The 21,840-nt window shown below is 38.4% G+C and overlaps 1 protein-coding gene, 1 non-coding gene and 1 pseudogene across 3 annotated transcripts; 1 reads left to right on the forward strand and 2 right to left on the reverse strand.

The window, feature by feature from the left end:
• Positions 1-4,820: 4,820 nt before the first annotated feature.
• LOC149838457 (signal recognition particle RNA) lies at positions 4,821-5,124 on the forward strand. Its single transcript, XR_016432261.1, has one exon.
• A 3,841-nt stretch (positions 5,125-8,965) lies between these two features.
• LOC149838458 (cytochrome b561 and DOMON domain-containing protein At2g04850 pseudogene) lies at positions 8,966-10,204 on the reverse strand (annotated as a pseudogene).
• Positions 10,205-12,031: 1,827 nt separating this feature from the next.
• LOC149838459 (GCN5-related N-acetyltransferase 9-like) lies at positions 12,032-19,468 on the reverse strand. 2 transcript variants are annotated; one of them, XM_090007701.1, is made up of 6 exons: positions 19,259-19,468; positions 19,017-19,088; positions 17,718-17,805; positions 12,971-13,103; positions 12,373-12,411; positions 12,032-12,280 (listed from the first exon to the last, which is right to left on the reverse strand). In XM_090007701.1, exons 1-6 carry the CDS (start codon positions 19,431-19,433, stop codon positions 12,185-12,187), a joined length of 603 nt encoding a protein of 200 aa, XP_089863827.1. In that variant the 5' UTR covers positions 19,434-19,468; the 3' UTR covers positions 12,032-12,184. The 2 variants fall into 2 exon arrangements, with proteins under 2 accessions (XP_089863827.1, XP_089863828.1); XM_090007702.1 differs by lacking the exon at positions 12,971-13,103.
• Between the last annotated feature and the right edge of the window lie 2,372 nt (positions 19,469-21,840).

A 21,840-nucleotide genomic window follows, 5' to 3' on the forward strand; every position in this document is an offset into this window, starting at 1 on the left:
CAACATTGTATAATGAGCTCAAGAGCAGGCTCTGACACTGCCCTCAACTAGTGCCACCCAAGGAGATTGACCTTCCAATCGAGTCACCCTGGCCGCTTCCTCTTTTTTCTCCTCCTTGCTCTTTCACCTAGTTAACCTCGAAGCTCAATCAAGACCCAATACAAACTTTTTTCTTAGAACTCATCCAAGACCTTTCTCAAGACCCAAATTCAATTCAAGAAGATTTAGATCCAAATTCAGAATTCATGTCACGTATATTAAGCTCTCATAATCCCACCACAGACCCTCATATCCATATCCCTGAAACCATTAAAATGATCTTAAATATGAGTATGTTAAATCCAATCACAAAACTTTCCCGTATCCAATTTACTAACCAAATCCAAACTCATGTTATTTAACTCAAAGATGCTTCGTATCTTCAACTCATCTAGATCAGATATAATCTGTTTAACCTGGAGGCTTCTCGCGTGACTTTGGTTGCTTCAGACATCATGCTTGGTTCATTCAGGTTATAGAGCAACTTTGAGATATGGTTTCATATTATGCACCTATGACCCATAAGGTGGAACTAGATTAGGTGAACAACTCATTCTCGGAGTTCTCGCTTTGAGGGCAAGATGAGTTTGAGAGGGGTGGTTTCGATCAGCCAAATCCACCTAGCCAGGATCTCAAACTCCTAGAGACCTACCCAGCCCTAAGTCATTCCCAAGTATGTGACGTGTTTTTTTTTTGTTAATTGCTGATAAGAATCATCAGTACTGATTCTCTTCGTCTTGAATTCTTAAGCTTCTATGCTATGTTCTTCTGTTTTCCTTTTTTTTGTTCTTTTTGTTGTAGTTATTTAGTTTAGTTGTTTCCTTGATTGGCAGTGATGTCCACTTATTTGATGCACTTAACCAATGCAATCATCTTAAATTGCTGTGAGTGATTGAACTCGACCCTCTCGGCCTCTCCTTCTTCTCCTTCCTCTCCTCCGAACAAACACAGCCGTAGCGATAGCCAGGTGAGTCTTCTGAAACAATAATCTGGCCTTCTTATTCTTTTTCTTTGAAAGAAAGTCGGTTTTTTCCTTTTTCTTGTTGGTGGTCTTAGAGTTTTGCCCAATTTTTTTTGCCTCGTTTTTGTCTTTGTTTCGTGGAATTGTCATCTTGAGACAAAAATTTATGCATTTCTTAGCAGGAACCGGGGGCTGGGATTTTCTGAAAATGTATTTTTCTTCAACACCAAAATTTGACGTGCTGAATACCGTGGGGACCGAGGAAGGGCGGGGATGATTATTTTGAGACGGGGCCGGGGATGGAGGTCCAAAGTCCCCCACCATGAGGATGGAGGAAATTTTTTTGAGACGTGGCGGAGGAAGAAACCTTGTCCCCTGCACCCGCCCCGGTCCACTGCCATCCCTTCATTTCCTTAATGAGCTTGCTGTGGATAGTTCATTTTGATAAGTCTATGCATATATTTCACCAACTTTGGTTATTTTATTTTGCATAGCTTTCCCTGCCCGGATGTGTTCATGTTACTTCTGCCAAAGGGGTGATCATCCACTTCCTCTGAAGCGCCTGGCTCTTCATGGCCTCAACAGTCCAACTGCAGAGCACATTGAAAGCCTGAACTCAATAAAGAAGCAGAGTGAGCAGAAAGAACTGCATGGCATGTATAGATGTTACAGTCATAAGCACTCTGTTCTGAAAGAAAAAGATGAATGTGGCGCGATCAATGTTGATGTCTGACAAAAGGGGTGATCATCCACTTCCTCAAAAGCGCCTGGCTCTTCATGGCCTCAACAGTCTAACTGCAGAGCACACTGACAGCCTGAACTCAATGCTGAAGCGGAGTGAGCAGAAAGAACTGCATGGCATGCATAGATATTTCGGCCACAAGCAATCTGTTATGCAAGAAAGCGATGATTGTGGCGTGATCGATGTTGATGTCTGTCCAAAGTACAGGAATGCCAATCCCATCTTTGATTGCATAAGGGAAGAATGCCTGGAGAGGAAGGGTCACCAGCTCCTCCAATGCTGTGGATGCTTGCTGTGTATAGCAAGGTGTGATGACTGTGGGGGTTGCCTCAAATGGGATGAATTTGGACAAAGATGGTACATTTCTTATTTTGAATGGATTTGGACGCGCAAAGTTTTTTCAGAGATAACATCCAAATTGGAAAGTCCAAATTACAGGGAATGCTCAAAACCATTTCTTTAATAGCTTGTAACAAAACCCTCAAACATTTGCTGAATGTGCCCCAGAGGCTTTTTGGATGCAACCACTTATCCACACACAGATTATATACATATATATAATAGCTAATATATATATATTTGTTAGCATATGTCTATTAGTGACATCTTAAGCTGATGATTTTACATTTTTCTTAATGAAACACCTTTAGTGACAGTGTAAGTTGTCACTATTGAATAAAGGGATCTTGTGACGGTTAAAGCTAAAGTTGTTGCTAAAGGTGACAGCTAATAGTAATGGAAAGTACCATCACTAAAACTATACAGTAGTGACAGTTATTTACTTAGTGATGAAATATATAGTGGTGGTCGTTAATGCCACAACGACAGAATTTGTGGGTTTTAGTGACAATTTTGTCCGTTGCTAAATATAAAAATTGTTGTAATGTGTTCATATTCATATAATTCATCAAATCTACCAACGGGGGGCTCTGCTTGTCTGGTAAGAGCAGCTAGTGCACGTCACCTTGTGTTGAGACATTTCTGGAATCCCAAGGGTATCGTTGTATAACTGGTAAGCGTCTGCCTAACTTTAGCTTGCCTATCAAAAATAATAATAATAATACAACAACAACTACGCCTTCATCCCAAAAATAATAATAATAATAATTCATCAAATCTATGTCTCATCGTTTTATCTTATATTAGTTCTCAAGCTAGAATATGTCTCAGGACAAACTGTCACAATAAGCATAACAATTTCAAAAGCTGTATGGAAAATTTTTATTTATTGTACATATATCGTGGACGTAGGTCACATAGCAGCCAAAAGTCTTCCAATAAAAGGACCAGACTGAGTCAATATTGTGTAAAGGCCTAAACTGCAATGGAGTCAGTTTCTGCAATGGTGCACTTTGCAAAGTATTTGGGCCACACAAAACACGGAAAATTGTTGTGATTTTTTGCTTCTCCATGGCACACAGCGATTTTCTGTGTTTTACACAAAATTCAGGTAGCATCTGATTAATACCTGGATATGGATTTGCCGAAGGGTGCCACATTGACCATGACTCTTTCGATGTCTGCAACGTAAATCTCTACACTTTCCCCACTGCCCACCTGTATGAGTGTGAAATACATCATATCGTGTAGCCTTTGCATATTCAAGTAGCTCTTTACCTCATGCATTCGAACTGCAAGATTGGTTGGTCGTGTTAAAAGCATCATTTGAAGGAAGGGGGATGATTGAGCTTATTAATAAATTTGCTGATACTTTAAGCTTTAGAAGCATTGCTTCTATAGGAATCCATGTCCTGCTTTTGGGTTATATTCTTCTCTTGCTAAACAAAAACTGTAAATTTATGTATTGGAAACATAAGCCATCAGATTGGCTGTTGGACTGAAGGTCATCTGTAATTTATTTTTGTAATTAATGAGATGGGACGGGGCCTTAATCACCCAGCATCTACCATAAAAAAAAGGTGGTCCTTTACCTAAATGACAAACTAAGCTTTTGGATGGATATCAAAATCAGTGGCCTGAATTGGCCGATACCCATAGTATGGCCAGAAAATCGACACGATACTGACTTGAATCGGATATTTTTAATTATTTGTTGGCATATTCAGAATGATTCACTTGAGAATCGGCCTTGGCCAAACGATACAGGTACTGACAACATTGATCAAAATAACTGCTGAAACAAATGGTTGTCTCCAAAATTTGAAAGGCATCCAAACAATATATTATTTCCGACATCTCTAGATGGATATAACTTGCTTACGAAGAAGAATGGGCACAAAAACCATTGGATAATTTACATATAGGTGCCTAAGGCATGGCAAATTTTACGTTTAGCTGCCTCAGGTTTCAAATATTTAAGATAGAACCTAACCTTTCAAGAAATTGCTCGTATTTAAGATACAAATGTGATTGTCCAGTCATCCGGCTCCATCTGCATCAGAAAATGTTTTAAGGGAATTCAATCAAAAGCTCTGGACGCCAAATCCCTCAAGATTCTTTTGAATAGTGGATTTGGCATAAGGACCTTGATGCACCAGGATGGGCGGTGGATATTAAAAATCACCATCGGTGGTGATTTTTCAATGTCACCTGACTCTCTCTCTCTCAAAGAAAAAGGTGTAATATGGCATGAAGAAAAAAGGTGGACGAGGATTTCAATAAGAAAATGCCCCAACTGAGTAAAAATAATTGTATTCCAAGCTAGCTTTTTTGTCATTAGGAAATAATAGATTGAGGAGGAGATATGCCCTCGGAACAAGCAGATTTTCGTATTTGAGAAGCCCATCATATACAGGCGAATGGACAGAAGTAACTTCTCTACCTCGCAGTGGTTTCGTACCAGAAGAAGAAAAGGATGAAAGGAAACTAGTCCATATTCTTTCTCCCAAGGGTGGTCTTCAATCCCACCAGAAAAACAAGGCAGTCAATCCCTTCCATTCACTTTCCCTGCCCTAACAAAGTTCTAATGGTGGTTATCACTTATCCGTAGGTCATAAAAGGTGGCATAAAGGTCACATATGCACAAGAAATGCATAATTTATTAAAAGTTAAGTCCCATATCGAAGGTTTTGCTTAAAATTTAACGGCATATAGGTCAACAATCTGCAAACATTCGTCGCCGAGCTCAGTAACGTGGGCTTGTAACCCAAGTGGGGGCATATGGGATGTCAGCACCACATGTTGGTCAGTCTCGGTGAGGTTGGGGTTCCCTTTACGGTCTGCCCTGTTCCAAGCCTAGAGTTGGCATAGCTTACCTGGTCGAAGGGCTGGGTGTGCTCTGCACTAGAGAGGAGGGTACCGCGCAAGGCTGGCTTCACAGAGCAGCGAGCACCTCTCACTTGTGGCAGTGGAAGGACAACAGACCTTTGACCTCCTTCCTCGCTTGCCGAGCCTGCCCTTCAATGTGTGAACTGCCGTCTCTTTTTTTTTCCTTCGTTTTTGGGTTCAATTCTTCTCTTGTCAATGGTATGGAGAGAACCTATAAGAGAACATGGATCTCATACCCTGTACATTTATATGTAAACGGACTGGATTTTGTCAGTCTTTAATAAGTTGGACTCGGGTTTGGATGTGAAAATACTGAAACCCAATTCGAGGCAAATTGCTGATCACTGAAAGAACTTAAAACTCCACCCATGTTTATTCCAAACCCGGACCAGATACACCCTTCTTTCTTCAAGGGCTAGTGGGACTCTCTATACTCTTAGTAATCATAAAATGGGGGGAGGGGGGGCATGAGCTGATATTCTGTACTATACGACCACATTTTGGGCATAATGAGATGGGTTCGCTACCAAATTTGGTTGGACCTGTAGACCCTATTAGCAGATGCACCTGCATTTGCTTTAAGTTTTTTATCAACTTGACTGTATCCAACCCAAGATCTGATTAAGACCCAGCATTTTATAGTAGAAATTTTGAAAGTGCCTGTTTTATAATGGATCTAGTGTTAGTATTTGGATCCAGATACAAGTTTGGTACTACCGAAGCCAATTCAGTCATATTTTGACATATAGTGAATAGGTTTTATCAAGTGAGAGTAACCAGATTCTGAACTTGACATTGAGTTCTAATTTAGGTCCTGATCTATATGTAAATACAGTTTTAACAAATAATGAATAGGTTGTTGGGCCAAGCTTTGACAGTTTCCATGTCCAACCTGTGGTTTTTTTATGACGAGGAACCCTCGCTGAGACAAGGAAAACCCCGGGTGGCTGTCAACTGGTCGAGTTTGTACCGGGTACCCAACTTGACCTTAACCTGAATTCTTCGGTGCAGGCATAAAAAGTGTTAATCTGAATAATATTGATGTCGACCTAAACTCTACTCAAGCAATATGCAGGTCAAGTTTGGGTTATGAATTTCGTCCGGTACTAAACTTGACCCAAGTGTTTTTTATGTATTTTAATTTAAAGAAAACGGTTGAAATTATACATATCTGGGTTTAGGATTTCATTTTCGTGACCTAGTAAAGCCCAAACACGAACCTGACAATTTGTTATTTGAGCAAGTTCAGGTATAATCCTGATAGATCTGGTACTGAGCCATCAGTAGGTTCTATTGCAAGTCAATGTGCCACTACCCTAAGAACATGCCCCCCCAAAGGGTTGTGGGGTTTAGGTAATGCCCATGGTTTTTTGAGAAATTTTCGTAAACATTTATGAATATTTTTATACGTGATAATTTGATAATGATAACATGTATTATACAATATACATAGATAGGGTATTAGATTAAGACTTAGAAAATAAAATAAAATCACTCAAAATGTTGATGGGTCATATCGACCTTAATGAAAATCAATTCTGAAATACATTTATGAGAAAATAACATTCTTAGAAAAAATTTAAATAAGTTAGACAAAATGTGGTTTAAAAGAATCTCATATGCATTTGAAAATAATTTGGCTTGTATTTAGAGTCATTTCATTTAAACTTAAATTATAGTTTTGAAAGAATTGAAAAGATTAACTTGCCTAATATCTAAGGGATGGCATCCCAAGGGAGGTGGACGTCTCATCCTAGATCTTTCTAGGATGGGAGCTGAGTAATAAAAAAGAAGGAAGAAAAGAACATGAGAAAAGGAAAGTGAAAAAAGAAAAGAAAAAAGAAAAAAGATACCTAAGAACTAAGTCAAACTTGCTTGCTATGAGCATTTAGGAAAGAAAAGACCCCGTATGGGGGTGTCGGCCTATATGAACACATCTCATATGGTATACAATAAATATATTACATAATATAAGATAAACCTAAGTCATTATTTAGAAAAAAAATATACAATAAAAAAAAAGAAAAGAAAACTTAAGAAACTAGAAGAGATTAGATCAAGGGCTAAAATTAGCCCAACCCCTTGATCTAATCCCTATGGTCTATAAAAAGGGAGGAGGGGCTCACGCCCCCCTATTTGGCCCTTTTTTAGTTTTTAAAGCTTTTATTCTCTCTCTCAAAATCCCTTATTTCCTCTTTTTTCTCTTTTTTTTTCTTTATGATTTTCCTTTTGCGCAAGGAATGAACCTACACATGTTGGAGAAACTGGGCTAAGCGTCTAGCCGCAGCCACCACATGAAGTGGACGACCGATTCGCTTGGAAAAACTTTGTTTTTCGGCTAAGAGGAGAGTTTTTGCAAAAGGTAAGGGGTTCTAAATGTTGTGTGTTTGTACGTTGGAATGGAAGCTAGCTGAGTTCACCTACAATAACAGTTATTATTCGTGCATCGGTATGACTCCATACAAAGTTTTATACGGGCGACCCTGTAGGTTTTCAGTACGTTGGAGTGAGGTTGTTGATCGAGCTATCGAGTCACCAATAATCCTACAGCACTACATTGACCAAGTGTAGTTGATACGGAAGAGACTTCTAACCGCTCAGAGCTGCCAAAAAAGTTATGTGGATTCAAAGTGTTGTAAAGTCACATTTGAAGTCGGAGATCATATATCCATCAAAGTATCGTCAACCAAGAGTGTGTTTCAGTTTGGCAAGAAGGGTAATCTAAGTTTGAGGTATGTACCTTTCTCCATCCTCGAGAAAATTAGAGGCGCAACTTACAGATTAGCACTCCCACTACAATTGTCGAACATCCACGATATTTTTCATGTATCGATATTAAGAAAATATGTGCTGGAGCCGACATATATTATTTAATATGATGAGGTAGAAGTGCAGAAGGATCTCACAATCGATGAGCGTCCAATAAAGATTTTGGATCGACGAAAGCAAGTATTGCAAAATAAGATTATTTCTTCAGTGAAGGTACGATGGCAATACCATGGACTCGAAGAATGTACATAGGAGCCAAAAGCAGAGATGAAAGCGAAATATCCAAGCCTATTTGGTATGTAACCCTAGTCAAATTTTGAGGACGAAATATTTTTTAGGGAGGTTGGATGTAATGCCTTCGATTTTTTGAAGAATTTTCATAAATATTCATAAATATTTTTATAAGTGATAATTTGATAATGATAATATGTGTTATACAATATACATAAATAGAGTCTTAAATTAAGACTTAAAAAATAAATAAAAAGCACTCAAAACGCTAATGGGTCCAGTCGACCCTAGTGAAAATCAATTCTTAAATACATTTCTGAAAAAATAGCATTCTTAGAAAAAATTTAAATATGCTAAGACAAAATATAGTTTAAAAGAATTTCAGCTTGTATTTAGAGTCATTCCATTTAAATTTAAATTATAGTTTTGAAAGAATTGAAATCTAAAATAATGAATAAAGCTAATTAAAAAATAATTAAAATAAAAAAAAATAATTTAACTAAATTATATTAAATAACAGAGGTCCATAGGTGGGGGCCATCCTAACTAAAATCATGAAGAGCTAAAGATATTGAAGGTTCTTGCCAACTGGCCATGGGTCTAGCAGCAAACACCAACAGAGGGACAATTTAGAGCGACTGTCAAATCACATTGCACAACAAAAATGTGCGGCTGCAACTGGCCACTATCCACCTGTTGTTGGGCCCACAAAACCAGCAAAGGAACTGGTTAAAGCATGCGGACCCACAGGCTGTATCTGACAGATTGCAGACGGTCAGGTGCAGCGGCACATATTTTGTGCAATGTGATTGCACCTGATCAGGCCTCACATGTACCTGCTTTTGGAAGAATATCATAAAATACTTGGATTTAGTGACACTGTCAAAACCCAATGTTCATGCAAACATGACATGTTTAACAGCAACATTAACAAATGTATCAAATTCTAGAAATAACATAGACCAGTATGACAACTTTCAGATGTCTCGGTGCATCTAGGAGGAATGAGCCATCCATCCACCAGCTTTCTCATCAAAGTCTACAGACCCTTCCGACTGTGATTCTTGCTCTCTAGACCTCTTGAGGAACACCAACCAACTGTTAACTTCGAGTGTAATACACACTCCAACAATGGTGGCAAGCACAAGGCAGTAAGCCATCTTAGCAGGTGAGCCTGCCTGCAATTGCATCACATTGAACCCTTGGAACACATTCATGACGCCCACCACCACGCATGCATAACCCACCAAGTGGTGGTAAGACTTCCAATACTTCCTGAACTTGTGCGTCTTCTTCGGCCTGAAAAACATGGCCATCATCTGAAGTGTACCTAGACAGAAGACTGCTATGCCAAGCTTCCTATGCAATCCATACACAACACCATCAGACAGGATACCTAAATGCATCCCAGTGGCCCAACCAGCAGCCCCTGCTGCATAGCCTGTTAACTGAAGCACCACGTGCACATAGAACCACACTGAATCAGCCGACGGTAGTTGGCGAAGGTATCGTGCAGAGGCAACTCCAAGGACGAGAAGAAAACCCCATGAGAGAGAATTAATCACACCATGAGCAGTTCTGAGGCTGGTAGTGAAGGTAGTGGAGCTACTAGTGATTGTGGCAGTTTTTACATCAATGGTACGTGTAGTGGCCAAGTCAGCAGCCGAGGTCGGATGGATGGTTGGTGAGTAGCCTTGGACATAGAGCCCACGATTCCATATGTGATTGATGGTGGTGTGGTTCATTTCCACTGAGAATGTGGCAAAGATGTGAACCTTGGTGCCACTAACAAAAAGAGAAGATGAAGTAATGTTTGGAGCATGGAATGTGCTTGAAACTAGTGGAGATTGCTGTGACTTGACAGCTGAGGAGAGCACATAGGGAAGCAGGACAGGCTCAGTGGTGGTTGGGTGTCGGAAGGCAATGAGAACATGGGCACCCACCATCTGGTTTGGTGAGGTGGGATTGATCCCCCAGCCCACCCAGCCAGAAGGGGAGATGAATTCTCCAGAAAACACAAGATCTATGGTGGAGTTGTGGGGGAAGTAGGTGTAGGCGAGAGCAGCTGCCTGTTTTTCAAGATTTATGCAATTCTCAAAAGATTTCTGGTTGTTGGTTGTGTACTGGTATTTGACAGAGCAGCTTGAGGTGAACACAGATGGTATTGCAGAGAAGATGAGAGAAAAGAGGAAGAAGAGGTGGTGATGGTTGAAAAGGATGGTGAATGAATACATTGTGGGACGATCAGAATTGTCTAGCTTGGAGTTCTTGACAATTGATATTTGAGAAGGAAAAGAAGAAAAAAGCAGATGGTGTGGTTGAATGATGGAATGAACTTGTCTTTGAAGCAAGGAAATGCCTTCAGAAATCATTTCTTGATTTTTTCTGTTATTTTAAATTTCTACTTTCCAGTTGCAGCAAAGAGGAATGAATCGTTTTGATAATTGCGCTCACTGAATATTGTTTGGAATTGAAGGCAAAGTTAGAGGTGACTTTTACACGTGATGGCTTCAAGTGTTCATGAAATTGTGTATCGCATTTGTTGTCAACTGTAGCATGATAGACATGATTAGTTCTATGTCCCACTAGAGCAGCATCTTCCCTTTTACAATTGACAAACACGTAGAAGCGTGAGAAGCAATTCTGTGTGGAGAAGCTTGTGTGGCCTGTGGTCCATAACTTTTTTGAGCATAAAAGTATTTGAGGGTAGGGAAGTAAATGGGTCGGATTCAGTTTGAATATAGGCAATGTTGTCAGTATCGGTGCCGATGGGTATCATATCGCCATGTATCGGTATTGTATCGGCAGAAAATCGATAGTGAATCGGCTATTTTTTTTAAAATGTAAAAAATACTTAAAATTATTTTTTAATATTTTTTTAATAGCTTTAACATGTGTCACGTTCTGATTGACACTTAATATTTTTTAATTATTTTTGGCCGATTCAGAACTATTCACTTGAGTATCAGTATCGGCCCGATTCACCTGAATGTTGGCCAAATGATACAGGGCCGATACCGATACTGACAACATTGCTAGGCACTAGCGAATTCGAGCTAATCCCATCTTGCCCAAGCAGATTCCTATTAAGTTTTAGAATCAAATGGAGAAAGGTAATACTGAATACGGATCCTATTAGCTAATCAAATATGTGTCATATGTAATAAGGTTGGATTATCCATTGAATTTAAATTCAATTCGAATGTGGATCCCAATGTGTCGTATCAATTGCATGGTCCGCTCCAATTATGTAGAAGACATTACACCCATCATGTGCATGGCTCTCATCAACAAAGGTTGGAACCATGGTTTTACGACTATTCAACACGTGCTAATGAAAGGAACAGAAACAGAGAACTCATTGGTATATGTTAGCTATTCTGAGTTGATATATGGCACTAATGACCACTGGTCTTTTCTTTTAGTAGGTATCAGTTATATGTGCAAATTAGTTCTCATTTTGGATACATGTTTAATTTACTTGATAATATCAGACAAGAAATTTAATATCAAATATTATAACTGCATATGATCATACGATACCATCAATTGTTCACTCTTACGTGAATCCATGCATCCCCTTTATCAGTAAAGTAGAAAGTTTAGTATTTCAAGAAAAAGATAAGCATTTCTCCAGTTAACAATCAAAGGCATTTACTTTAATTGCAGTTATTTTAAAAGCTCCATGATTTTCTACACGAAGATAGGACAATATCAGACACACGCAAACTTGATACTGATTATTAGCGACCTAACCAAAAAGTTATGTTAAAAATCAAGTGCAGAAAGCTGCTTGCTGCTACCTGTAATGTTCTAACTCAACTTTTTCTTATCTCAACTCCAAGATACCCTTTTATCAAATAGTGACAGCAAGGCATGGTGCGCGCTTGACTTTGCTATTCTGTACCGATACAACCCTCATTCAAGAAACATAATTGCAGGGAATAACTCAAGTCTCAGAGGCTGAAAACTGATTACCAAAATCTGCTATTTAACAAATTTTGTAGAAAAAACACCTCATTGTCCTCATATTAAGAGATACTACTATATTTTATCTTTCTCTTGCCATGCTGACCGTAGGCCACTGTCTCTACATTCTACGATTTTGAACTGGATGTCATTGATGCAAGCATTAAATATCACTGAAGAACAAAATTAAGAACCATATATTCTGGATCCCCTTTGCAGATTAACAGTGATTCGAGTCCTCGTAATCAAGATACACCTTTTCTATAACATACTTTCAAGCTGCCAACTAACGAATTCAGCTCCTCACATGTATTCTTCTTAATGTAAAACTCTAGAATTATCTGGAAAGTTTTACAAGAAATAAAGAACCACTTAGAATAGTTCACTGCATAAAACCAAGACCATGACCTGAGATTGTTAACCGACATATTACCTCATTGAAAATGTGATTATGTCCAGCATATTCAAAGCCCTGCATGACAAAAAACAAGTGTCAAAAGTTAGGTAATGATAGAATGAATGAAGGGCATATACATTGGAAAGGGTGGTGGACGTGGTAGTAATTACGAACAAGTATGTTTGTGAGAGAGCTCCATGTTTTCTGCTGTGCGCATGTGTACTCAAAGTAGGGCTAGTAAACGAGCTGAACCAACCGAGCTAGAAGTGTTCAAGCTTGGCTCATTCTTGTGGTAAGCCAAGCCGACTTCGAGCTCGTAATGAGCCCGAGTTAAACGAGTCAAGTATGAGCTGGCTTGTTTATAGAAAAATATATTGTTTTAGAGCTGGGAGAAATATGATTACAAAAAAACACGTGTAAAATATATCTAAAATATATTTTTTACTACCTAACGAGCTTCTACGAGTGGAGCCAAGCCGAGCACCTGTTGTTTCATATTCAGCTAGCAGAGCCTATTTTACGACCTCTTTCCGAGCCAGAGCGGCCCAGCTTGTTTCCCAGCCCTAACTTATACATACATACATATATATATATACAGATATATATATATATATAGAGAGAGAGAGAGAGAGACCAGCTTTTTTAATAGATTAAGGGATGCAGTATTTGATTCACTAATTTTTGCACGAAATAATTGTATCCCAAGATTTTCAAAGGCAAATGCCATCATCAGTAACACAGATTCTAATGCAAGCCCCTTCCCACGGCTGCCAAAACAAAATTTTCTCATAAGAACAGCAACTAAATAGAACTGGAGTCAGAAAACAAACCAAACAGAGCAACCAATTGAAAGATATGAGTAATTGTGAATTGTCCAATATTTAATGCATCAAAAATGGGGAAACTGGAGAAAAGTTAGATTTGTAAAGTTTGAAGAACACATGCTCCAAAGATCTTCACTTTAACCCAATGGTCATATGGATCATATGATGGAAGGACTGTGTCGATCTTTCTGAACCTTGGCAGCACCAGACACTACACAAGCTGGTTTGCTTATCATTCATATGTTGTCTAAACTTGAATAACTTGTACTTTGTTTTATTTATTATAAATTCATAGTATGGTCACAATAGAAGCAACAAAAAAGATAGAACAATGATAAAAAATCACCAAAAGAAAAATCCAACAAAAACCAGCTTGTGTAATATCTTATTATGAAAGGACAAGCTATGTCTAATCAAAGAACAAAGTTGGGGCAGTAAAAGGTAATAATGTATCATATGATACCTATCGTAATTATGGGCAAAATCGATATGATATACACTCATATCGCGATCCGAGTGTGTATCATATTTGTATCGGGTGTATCGTACAGAGTTGTCAGTCGAGAAAGCGGGAGCGAGAAGCAATTCGGGAAGCGGAAGCAGGAAGTGAGGTACTTCTAAAATTTTAAGAAGCGAAAAACGTGGGACTTAAAAGCGAACCAAGAATCGTCTTGGAAGTAAGAAGGGAAGCAAATCAGAAATGAAAAGGAAAGCGGCCTAGGATTCGAGTGGAAAACGAATAGGAATTGAGTTTTTCTGATATTGGGCAAAAAAATTTATTAAAGGCTCCAAAGCCCCAAAAAAAAGAAAATTCACTTCCTGATATTGGCAAGCGAGTAGAAAGCGAGCGAGAAGCGCGCTTCCCATTTAAAACGGTCGCTTCCATGTGCATTTTTTAAGCGACACATTTCATGCTTCTGAAACGTGTTTCATGGAAGCACGCTTCCTTGAGTCCTATAGTGTTTCCGGTAACCCTAGTATCCCACAATACAACCCTATATCGTACCATAGCGTATGATACACCTTCAACGCACTTTAAAAAGAGCCGAATCATTTTTTTTAAAGACCTCTTGAGGGCCGACTTGCTCATTTGTGTAGAAGCCATTAGAGAGGTATTCACACAATCTAGGAGTTGTGAGAGCGATTTGAGGGTTGATCAGTATGCGAAGGAGAGGGTTTTTGCGGTTTGCTCAAGTAAGAGTGCATTTTCACCATTTTTTCACTCAAGGAAGTGGGTTAAGGTAAAAAATCTCTATTGTTTTCTTCTTATTGAGTTTCCACTCAAGGAAGTTGATATTTGATGATGTCTTATGCAGCTCATAGAGACATAAATGCTTCATATATGATTTTGTGGTTGTATTTTGTGCAATTCATCATTATTTCATGTGTTATGATTTTTTTAAAAAAATTGCTAATGTTTCTGAATTTTCTTGATTTTTTGCAAATCTTTAGAAAAAAATATTAAAAAATATGATTTTTTATGATATGTATCTTATTTTTTTTATACCGCTTTTTAATGTTTCTGGATACCGCCTAGGCTTTTTAGGGGCTCACCACCTAGCGCCTATGACAACTAAGCGCCTATGTTACCAAATAATAACAATAATTAATATTAACGTGGCAATATTTTGTTTTATATTATAAGAAATTTTGGATAAAACTCAAGCATTAAGAAAACAAAGAAGCAAGATGTTATTCAATTCTTTGTTAATAGCTAATCTTGCACAATGTTGTCACGAACCGGTGCAATAAAAGTGATAAATGTTGAAGTATAACAACATAACAATAATACACTTGAAGTCCACAAAGGAACAAGAAGATAACACATAAAATGCACTCCAAGTGCTAATACAAAAGCCACAAAGGGCAAGAACATCTGAAAGAAACAAAATTTTATTAACAATTCAAAATGCTGATATTCACTTGGGCTAGAATGCCCTATTTATATTGAAGTGGGGAGGCCAATGTAGCTGTTGGGCCTCCCCAACAGCTAGAAATATAGTTGTTGGGGAGGTCCTAATAAAGCCCGTACAACTATATTGCCTTCCCAATAAAGCCCATGACAAGTGTACATATCACAACAATAAAAATAAAAAATAAAAAAGACCAAAATAACAATTACAAGTATGCCCTTATTGAGCACGAACTATGCATCAGAATGAAATGACCAAAATACCCTTAAGGTATTTTGATTTACATAGAGCTAAACATCAAGAATATATATAATATATTTTAACATCCCCCCTCAAACTTACAGTGAGATCACCGAAAGTTTGCTGAGAAGTGACATAAAATGCAGACTTGGAAGAGCCTTCGTAAAAAAGTCCGCTAGTTGACACTCGGAGGTAACATACGGCAGCTCAATAACTCCTCGAAGGTACTCCTCTCTGACGTAATGACAGTCCATCTCTATGTGCTTGGTTCGTTCGTTGAAGGTGTGGTTGCTTGCAATGTAGATTGAGTTCTTATTGTTGCAACACATCTTCGTAGGGCTAGAGATGGTTAGCCCCATGTCTTTTAGAAGACTCCACAATCAAATGACCTTCATAGTAGTGGTCACCATTGATCTATATTTCGCTTCAGTGGATGACAAAAGAATTTGCAAATGTAAAAAAAAAATGGGTTTCAGGGTGGGTCTCGACTGGATCCAACCAGACCCAATCTGAACCCAGCACGTACCCATGCCACACCCAGTACCCATACCCGTGTCCTGCCATGTCAACACGGGTACGTGAGGTCTACAGCCATGTCCTTGTGACATAGACTGCATCACAACTCAGAATAGGTAATGCATTTTGATGCAACTCCAGTATCCTGGAGTGTAATCAACTATTTATTAAACCAACCCAGAGAAGATATTATATACCCACCATCAATGTTCTTCATGCAGGAAACCACTTGCACAGGCTACAATATGATTCATGTTGTTTGTGCAATTATATTGTTCAATTCACTACAATATGATAATCTTTTATTTCACGCAATAAATATATATGTTTGTTTACTTCTTTCTACTGATTCTATGTAATAAAACTAGGAAAAAATAACTTAAAAACATAATCCACTTTATGTGACCTCAACACTGTATCTTTCAACTATTAAAATCATTTGATTTTGCAAGAAACTCAACATGTAGATTGCAATAAAACTAATTGTAGAAAGATTGGTGATAATTCTCTTCATACAGAGTAGTGATAACCAACTTGTAGTAAATGAATGAAACCAGCTGCAGAAATAGAAGATATTGCAACCTTCTAGCTGCACATTAGGTATGAATAAGCTCTTAGCTGATGTAATCCCAAGACTTTAGGGTATGATTAATGCATTCAATATCATACACCTACAATTAGGGATGTCAACGGGCCTGGTTTACCCAGACCCGACCCAAACCAAACCCTATGGGGTCTGGGTGCGGTGATAAATAAGAAGACCCAATTAAGACCCAGGTCCGGACCCAAAGGTCTGATTAATACATGGACCCGGGTATAGTTTGTGAAATTTTATACCAGACCCTGACCCAACCCGAGTTCCGATTAAGACCCGTATTTTTTCAATGTAAAAACGATAAAAAATATGGTTTTACCGGGTATGGTTCGGGTTTGGTTCGGGTTTGGTTCATGTAGTTCTTATCGGTTCCGGGTATGTTTTTCTTATAGTGGACCCGATTAGACCCAGGTCCGGACCCGATACCATACCCGAAAATCTGGTCCAATTCTGGTTACACCTGGGTCCGAACCAAACCCGACCCATTGACACCCCTACCTACAATCCTTTTAATGTTCCACGGTGAGGTATTTTCTTTCTTATGTGTTAGATACATTTTTTATATGTTGGATTTGATCTCGAAAATGATCATTATCATCGACTAATATTAATGTCAAATTAAGTTGGAGCTACTTTTACTTTTCAAATCTTAATAAAAGGTATTAACCAACTGTTAACAATTGAATTTCATGTTAATAAAATGTAATTTCTTACTATATACAAACACACATGTATGTTCGTGCAGTTGAGTTCTGGTCATGAGTACTAACTTTTCAGATTCATTTTCATGATATATACTTGCCAGTCAAGCAATTCTCAAACCTCTCAGCCCACGACAAGTTAGTTTCAGGTCACAAACTACATATATCATACATAATATTTGTCTGCCTGGTATCATATCATGAGCTGAATTGTCTTCTCTTCCTAATTTTAGTTGTGAGCATGGATTGTTTGAGAAAAATCATGGAATTCAAAATGGAATTAGGTTTTTTTATTCAAACATATGCGACCATGAATTAGAGTGAATCAGAGGTTCAATGAATTTTAACATGTATTTGGATTAAGCTTGGACCAGCATATGTTGCTGTTATTATGACTGTGGATGAATAGTGACGAAGCTGCCTCTGCATTATGATAATTGTGTACCAGAGTTTTGTTTCAGATTTTGCACAAAAAAACAAAAAAAAACACTTACTCATATACATGAAGCAAGAAGAGATCGCATGAGAGACAATGTATTAGGATTTAGAAATCTTAAAATACCAGAGATGCAAATTGAAAGCTTTGTCTTACCTCCTTGGCTCTGCTATCATGATCTCGATTTCAGCTACTTGGAAGTCATCTATGTCATTCATATATATATTCACACCACCAGCCATTGCTGAGACACGATAAAAACAGATATACTTTTAGAAAGGTAGTTAACAACCAAATTCTCATGGCCTATCGCAATTTGAGTATCTAATACATATGAACCATGTTGTACCAAAAAGAGAGCATCATGGTTAAATCATTGGGCTTTAAAAGGAAACATAAAACAATTTAGTAATAGCCTGTTTCTTGACAGTATAGTACACAAAATCCATAGGACACTGACAAGTTGGAGATCTACATGATCTTGTTAAAGTTTCAAATTGCAGAAATAAGGTTCTTTCTGCATACTCGGCCACTGCAATTTCAGCCATACAAGAAAGGCTTTAATTAATTTAGTGTTATCTATAAAGATCTAAGAGAAGAGGGAGAGTTAAAAGAATGCTCCAAGAGGAGGAGATAGAAGAGCTGAGAAAAGATCGTAAGGGAAAGTAAGTATATTTCTAGCATCATCACGATCATATTCTTCATTAGTCTATCTGTTTAAGTATGATAGGCACACGAAAATTGTTTATAAAATCCAATGTGGCAATGCTGCGGCTGCTACATGTATGGATTCATGAGTGTTTTGACAATTAACGTAAAGATAAAAGAGATTTGAGGAGGAAATTATCACATTTTCACAGTTGGTAGGAGTGCATTATGGAATTTTGGTATTCCTTTTTGGGGATCAATTTCCATATTTCTTAACATCTGGTGGTCTAGTATTAACAGTGTGATAGAGGAACTAATTTTCAAATCTTGTTCCAAAGAAGCTCGATCTCTCACTCCCAACCGCTAATTCATCAACCTCAAGGCATTATAAAGCAAATAAACGGATGAAATTACATGATCATGACATAATAATTCCAAAAAATTAACAAGGATCTCTCTAACTAGAATACATAATAACCACATAATAATTTCAAAAATTAAAAAGATCTCTCTTTTTCCTAGTAGCATTCCCCTACTCACTGCTTCTATTCCAAGAAGCCAATAAGACAAACAACCTCTTTTCCGCAAACTTTCCAGATAAAACCCATGGAAATCAACTACACGTTAACCAAAACCACATTGATTATCAGCAGACGTCATCGAAATGCTCCCAATATCACAAGATGCTGATTGACGCAATTGCTAAATCACAAAATATGCACAAAAGCTACAACACACTCTAACGAACAAAAAAATAAAACCAATCAAGACCTCAAAAGAAACCGTTTTGTGAGGAAATCATATCACCTTCGACGTGGGGCTCTCCGTGAACGAAATTGCCATCGACCAACTGCTTATCCAACACAATAAAAGTGTGTTCTGCACCACCCACAACCCAAAACTCACTCATAAAAAGACGGCATTGGAAAGAATGCAAAAATGAAAACTAAAAGCAAGTTTTTGCGAATTGGGTATCGATGAAAAAACAAGAACAGAGTGATGGGGGAGGAAAGAGAACCGAAAGAAAGGGGGGGGGGGGGGGGGGTTACTGTTTAGGTCTTGGACCCAAGAGGTTTGCATCTCGTACTCTTGCTCGAGGGTGAGGGGCTCCGAGGCTGTGGCTTCGACGAGGGAAGGGTCCGTCATCCATTGATGGTAGCGAGGGACGTGTTCCTTCTCGTAAGGAACCAGGATCACCTTCTCCCCAACCACGCTCGCTCTCATTTTTTCCTTTCTTCCCACAAAGAACCACGCGACTCTTCCCAATTCGCCGCTGCTGTGTGCCGTTACAGGGAGCGATCGGTGCCGGTGGTTCTTTTCCGATATCCCCAACTTTTCCTGAGGGAAGCCGACTTCTCGGATAGTGGGTCCCACCTGTGAGAGATTCTTCGGATGGACGGTGTGGATGCTTCGCGTTGGATGGCAGCAGAGTTTGAACAAAAAGTTTTTTTTTATTACTTAATTTCCCTTACTTGAAGTCTTGAATGACAAAAAAAGTCGATAGATTGTGAGATCGAATAGAACGGGCAGTCAATATCCCGTGAGAAATTTGAAAATCTTTATATTTCTAGCTTCATTTTAGCAAAATATCGACTAAAATAAGCAAATTTGAGAACTTCGGAAGCCTTATGATTAAGCAGTAAGATACTAACAAATATGGAAAATCAGATAAATTCGCCTTGTATTTAAAAATATCGTGGAATAGCGATATTGCAAAAATATCGTGATATCTAGGACGTTTAGCTGGCAAAATATCACGAGATTTTTTAATCTCATGTTATTTAAGCACGATGGTTGTGTCCTATGTCACAGGGACACGCCATTTTGGCACAAAAGACTTCGAGGAGGGAAGCTTTTGTGGCCTTATCAAAGAAATCTCACGAATTCAAGAAAGAGTTTGTCTGGATCTGAGATTTTACTGAATCTGATCCGTTTTCAAATCTACGTTGGAGGTAAAGGCTCTTTGTTCGCCAACCGAATTGGTGGTGAGACGAAATTCAGCATTAATTATAAGTTTAACCGGGGCGGATAAACCCACATCAAAGCAAAAGATCAAACTGATTAGACCCAAACTCGACCCAGATTTGCATGCACAAACTCATAGAGAGACTTCTGTGTTTGATGTCCAATTCTGCTTCTTTTGGTGTGTCATCTTCAGGACGATAGTCCATAATCCTTCTGCTGCTTTAAGTGCCCAAATATATTTTACATATTATATGCTTCAATTATAAAAGAAGGAGTCATACTATGAAACTTTGGGAGAGGGTGATTGAGTCTAGGTTGAGGAAGGTTGTCATGATATCGGAGAATCAATTTGGTTTTATGCCTGGAAGATCAACTATGGAAGCTATACATCTTCTTAGACAACTTATTGAAAGATATAGAGAGAGGAACAAAGATTTGCATATGGTTTTTATTGATTTAGAGAAGGCATACGATAGAGTACCTAGGGACGTTCTCTGGTGGACAATGATGAAGAAAGGTGTTTCTCTCAAGTACATTAGTATAATTAAAGATATGTATGAAGGAGTAGTAACCAATGTCCGCACTTGTGGAGGGGTGACAACCAATTTTCCGATAACGGTTGGGTTACATCAAGGATCTGCTTTAAGCCCTTTCCTATTTGCGATAGTGATGGATGAGCTTACGAGATCAATTCTAGAAAATGTACCGTGGTGTATGTTGTTTGCTGATGATATTGTTTTGATTGATGAGTCTAGAGCTGGGGTTAATGCTAAGTTAGAATTATGGAGACAGACATTGGAAGCTAGAGGTTTTAAGTTGAGTAAGAGTAAGACTGAATATATGGAATGTCGGTTTAGTAAGCAACGAAGTAGTGATGGGAGTGTAGTGAAGCTTGGTGAGCAAGATATACCGGTGAATGATTATTTCAAATATTTAGGATCCATCATTCAAAAGTATGGAGAAATTGATGGAGATGTAAATCATAGGATAAAGGTTGGGTGGATGAAATGGAAAAGTGCTACTGGAGTGCTGTGCGATCGTAGAATGCCATTGCGGTTGAAGGGAAAGTTTTATAGGACGACTATTAGACCTGCTTTACTATATGGTACGGAATGTTGGGCTGCCAAGAGACATCATATTCAAAAAGTGAGTGTAGCTGAGATGCGGATGCTTAGATGGATGTGTGGAAATACAATAAAAGATAAGATTCGGAACGAAGAGATACGTAAGAAGGTAGGTGTTGCACCCATTGAGAATAAGATGCGAGAGAATCGTTTACGGTGGTTTGGACATATTCGGCGAAGGCCTAATGATGCTCCAGTTAGAAGGTTGGAGAAATGGGAAAATATATTAGTTAAAAGAGGTAGGGGTAGGCCTAGGAAGACTTGGATGGAGATGATAGGAAAGGATATGAATGCTTTGAACCTCACCGAGGACATGGCGTTGGATAGAAATGATTGGAGGAAAAGGATTCATGTGGAAGACCCAAAATGAATTTCTTTTTTGGTTCATATCGCTGACCCCAATTGTTTTGGGATGAAGGCGTAGTTGTTGTTGTTGTTGTATATGCTTCAATTATATAGTACTTTGCCACAATACACTTAGAAGATTTATTTATACTCAAAATTTCATGCTTCTCATGCTGAACACAGACGTTGGAATTTCA

The sequence above is a fragment of the Nuphar pumila genome, chromosome 5 (genome assembly GCF_984573655.1).
Source record: "Nuphar pumila chromosome 5, dmNupPumi1.hap1.1, whole genome shotgun sequence".
Lineage (NCBI taxonomy): Eukaryota > Viridiplantae > Streptophyta > Magnoliopsida > Nymphaeales > Nymphaeaceae > Nuphar > Nuphar pumila.